This window comes from Bison bison, unplaced genomic scaffold (genome assembly GCF_000754665.1).
Source record: "Bison bison bison isolate TAMUID 2011002044 unplaced genomic scaffold, Bison_UMD1.0 scf7180017864377, whole genome shotgun sequence".
Lineage (NCBI taxonomy): Eukaryota > Metazoa > Chordata > Mammalia > Artiodactyla > Bovidae > Bison > Bison bison.
In genome coordinates, this window is record NW_011494949.1 from 5137427 (window position 1) to 5141618 (window position 4192).

General features: G+C 48.7%; 1 protein-coding gene across 1 annotated transcript in view; it reads right to left on the minus strand.

Moving 5' to 3' along the window:
- The window catches only part of NSUN2 (NOP2/Sun RNA methyltransferase family, member 2), a gene marked incomplete at its 5' end in the record, with an annotated part of 33079 nt that overhangs the window by 22255 nt on the left and 6632 nt on the right, over positions 1 to 4192 (minus strand). Inside the window, one exon of the mRNA XM_010857148.1 lies at positions 2290 to 2395. Within this exon, the coding sequence (XP_010855450.1) occupies positions 2290 to 2395 (106 nt within the window). The remainder of the gene's footprint in view (positions 1 to 2289; positions 2396 to 4192) is intronic.

Consider the following 4192-nt stretch of genomic DNA (forward strand, 5'->3'; position numbering starts at 1 on the left):
CATCTGCAGTGATTTTGGAGCCCAGAAAAATAAAGTCTGACACTGTTTCCACTGTTTCCCCATCCATTTCCCATGAAGTGGTGGGACCAGATGCCATGATCTTTGTTTCTGAATGTTGAGCTTTAAGCCAACTTTTTCACTCTCCACTTTCACTTTCATCAAGAGGCTTTTGAGTTCCTCTTCACTTTCTGCCATAAGGGTGGTGTCATCTGCATATCTGAGGTTATTGATATTTCTCCTGGCAATCTTGATTCCAGCTTGTATTTCTTCCAGTCCAGCGTTTCTCATGATGTACTCTGCATATAAGTTAAATAAGCAGGGTGACAATATACAGCCTTGATGTACTCCTTTTCCTATTTGGAACCAGTCTGTTGTTCCATGTCCAGTTCTAACTGTTGCTTCCCGATCTGCATACAAATTTCTGAAGAGGCAGGTCAGGTGGTCTGGTATTCCCATCTCTTTAAGAATTTTCCACAGTTTGTTGTGATCCACACAGTCAAAGGCTTTGGCATAGTCAATAAAGCAGAAATAGATGTTTTTCTGGAACTCTCTTGCTTTTTCGATGATCCAACGGATGTTAGCAATCTGATCTCTGGTTCCTCTGCCTTTTCTAAAACCAGCTTGAACATCTGGAAGTTCACGGTTCACGTATTGTTGAAGCCTGGCTTGGAGAATTGTGAGCATTACTTTACTAGCATGAAATGAGTGCAATTGTGCGGTACTTTGAGCATTCTTTGGCATGTCTTTGGCATTAATGTCAGAATGACATTAGCTTGTTAGAAACTCAAGTACAACATGCACAGAGGACAGAAAGCCCCCTAGAAGTGTCCCCTCACAGCTGAAACCGTAACTTCTACTTCCTGGTTCTCCCGTCTCCAGGAGCAGCCCACACCTGCTCTGTATTCCTGGACACCGCCCCGTCAACCACTGCCTCCTTGCCTCAGCGGAAGGCAGACAACAACTAAACCTCCACACTAATCCGCCATCCTCCAGACCTTCACCCTTGGGTCAGGACATCTGTTCACGTGTTCGACTGTTCAAAGATTCTTTGCAAAATCCAGCACCTGTGACACTCACAACTCTATTTTAACAGCTTAGGACTGAATGCCCAACAAAAAGCCAAAAACTGTCAGCTATCAGGAGGCTTCTGCTCCTTGACAACCTGGGCTTCCTGTCTGAACTGCCACCCTGCACTCGTCAGTCACCTCACATGGACGCAGGATGACGAACGCTCTGCTCAAGTGCAAATCTGCACTTTCGCCGACAGTTCACACACCCCTGGAGATTAAACGCCAAGCCAGAGAAGTGCTTTCTGCACAAGTCTGCGCCAACAAGGGGGCACAGGCAGTGCCCAGCACCCTGTGCTGCTCTACACGGCGGGAGTGGGAAACCAGGCCAACAGGAGCCTGCCTACCAGCTCACCCGAGTGGACAGGAAGCCTGAGAGCACGCAGCTGTGGACTGAGCAGATCAGAACTGAGAGAGGTGAAGCGCTTCTAAACTGGCTGTGGCTTCAAGGCAAGAATCATGGGAAGCAAACAGTCCCGCCAGGCGGACAGAGAAGCTCAGGGCAACAAGGAAACAAAACCATCTGGTGGCACTCAGGGGTCCTGGGCCCAGCAAAGGAGGCTAGAGAACAGGAAGGGGAGCTTCCGATGCCGCGGGTGAAACAGAAAGGAAACCGCAACACTGCCGACGCCCGTCGCTCGCGGGCGCTCACTCAGTCATGCACTGCGTGCGGGGGCAGTTGTTTGCTGGGGAAGACGTGGTGCTAAAGGTAAGAAGCTTAGTGACTGAACGGCAATCAGGGGGTGGCTGAGGAACCAGGGGGCAAAGACCATGTCGTTTTATGAGAACCAAGTCTGTCACATTTAGATGGTGTTCTTCTGTTTGGCAAAGGTGGAGTATAGCACTTTAATTAAAATAAAGACGGCCATAAACACCCATCACCTTCTCTCCAAGGAAGGCACCCGGCATGTGCAGCCCAAAAGGACACGAAAGCAGACGGAATACACTCCAACGTGAGGGCCGGGGAACAGAGTGCCGGGCCCAGCCGTGGCTGCAGCGAGCGACACCAGAAGCCACCCGGACAACCGTGCCGGCGCCCCCGGGACTCTGCGTGACCAGAGGCGCTACTAATACCTACATTACCAGATGTTACAGGGCCGCTCACAGTGAGTTCAGGGTGCTTTTCTATCTACCTAATCACTGCCAGTGGCAAGCGTGGTTGAAATAAAACTGCGATACTAAGGCTTCAAGGAAACCAGCAAGCCTGAAGTCATCTACTCACAGATTCAGTTTCGCTGACCAGAAACTGGTGAAACTTTTCCAGCTGTGGAGACTTTCTCAAGATTTTTCGACTTAAATTTGTGTGCCAGGCAAGTTCTTCAGGATACCTGACCGAAAGGAAAGTAAAACACGTAAGGGTCACACGTGCTAAAGCAGGCTCTTCACAGCGCCTTCATCACACAGCTCATGGGCCGAGTGAGACGCCCAGCCGTGTGCTGGCTGCTCACACCCCTGCCCCGTCCTCCAAGGACGAGCAGCAGGACACGGAGGCTCACCAAGACGGGGCCCCGGCCCTGGGCGCTGAGGGACACGGCACGGGACGGGACTGAGGAGCTGTGCCGGTGAATGGCCGAGAGCAGAGGCAACAGGGAGAGCTGATGCCCCACTCTCCACCGTGGGAACCTGAGGGCACACAGCCCAGGAGAAGGCAGATGACGACAGGCTACAGTGCGGCTCACACAGAAGGGAAATAAGGCTGCGGGGCAGCTATCAGCATGTCCGACGTTTGATTACAGTATTTGTTTTTACTGTATTTTTCACTATTTCTCAAACCAAGCAGTCCAATAATATTGTGAAATGTTCTATATACCCCCAAACCTTGGAAATCAAACATTTATTAATCTGAGGTCCCAGGCTGATGTTTATACAGACCGAAGAACAGAGCCTCTCCTGCCATCTATGTAAACATATTTGAACAGTGTGTGAACGATGCCATCACAGATGAGGAAGTGTGTGGTTTCTTCATCATCCCGTGCGCCTGTCTAGCCACTCAAGTCCAGCCGCATGGGTCAGTACATGGACAGGACACGTGGGGCCATGCTCAGCGTCACACGGCACTCGGCGACAAACCTTACCGCACTTAGTGTTAACTCTGAGCCATAACGATGAGCTCAATTTAACAATAGGGCTCACAATGTGCCATGTGTCACACCACAGCTAAGGCGAAAGCCGTGAAAATGGAACGGAATGTTTGAAAAACACCACGTTTGCTTTGAAAATCCGAGTGACTATCTGACAGAGACAAACTGAGGCTTAAGATCTGAAGAAGCTGCTCAACTGTCATTTTATCACGAGCTATTCTGATGAGTGCTTTCCACCAAATTATGAAGATTAAACTGGCTGAACCTGTTCATGGCCACCCTCAAAATGTCCTGGAACTTTGGTTTCTATTTCTTATGCTTGCTTCCCTCTTCAATATTTAACCTGTTTCAAAAATACAAAACGAAAGTGCAATCATACTTATTAGACAATTTTAATAAGTGTTTAGCTTTAAATACTCCCTGTGGCCTCACTAGAGGTGAACGGCAGGGATTCCTGTGGGTTGGCTCTAGCTGTGTAACTGAACAGAACCTGCCGCCCCTGTACAACCTTTGTGTGTATTTATGTGCTTGTGCTCCATCATGTCCAGCTCTTTGCGGCCTCGTGGACTGCAGCCCGCCAAGCTCCTCTGTCCCTGGGATTTCCCAGGCAAGAATACAAGCCTTTGGTGATAGCCAAACATCTGCTTTCATAAGATTCCTGGCAAACGGAATTGTCTGTGATCAACAACAGCACACGTGCCAGTAACTACCTTATCAAACCACCAAACGTCACTAATTTGAATGCTGCCTGCCGTTACTTATTGTACAAAGCTGAATTTTCATTTTCTAATAGACAGCAGAATTCTAACTACCACACAATTGCACTCATCTCACACGCTAGTAAAGTAATGCTCAAAATTCGCCAAGCCAGGCTTCAGCAATATGTGAACCATGAACTTTCTGATGTTTAAGCTGGTTTTAGAAAAGGCAGAGGAACCAGAGATCAAATTGCCAACATCTGCTGGATCATGGAAAAAGCAAGAGTTCCAGAAAAACATCTATTTCTGCTTTATTGACTATGCCAAAGCCTTTGACTGTGTGGAT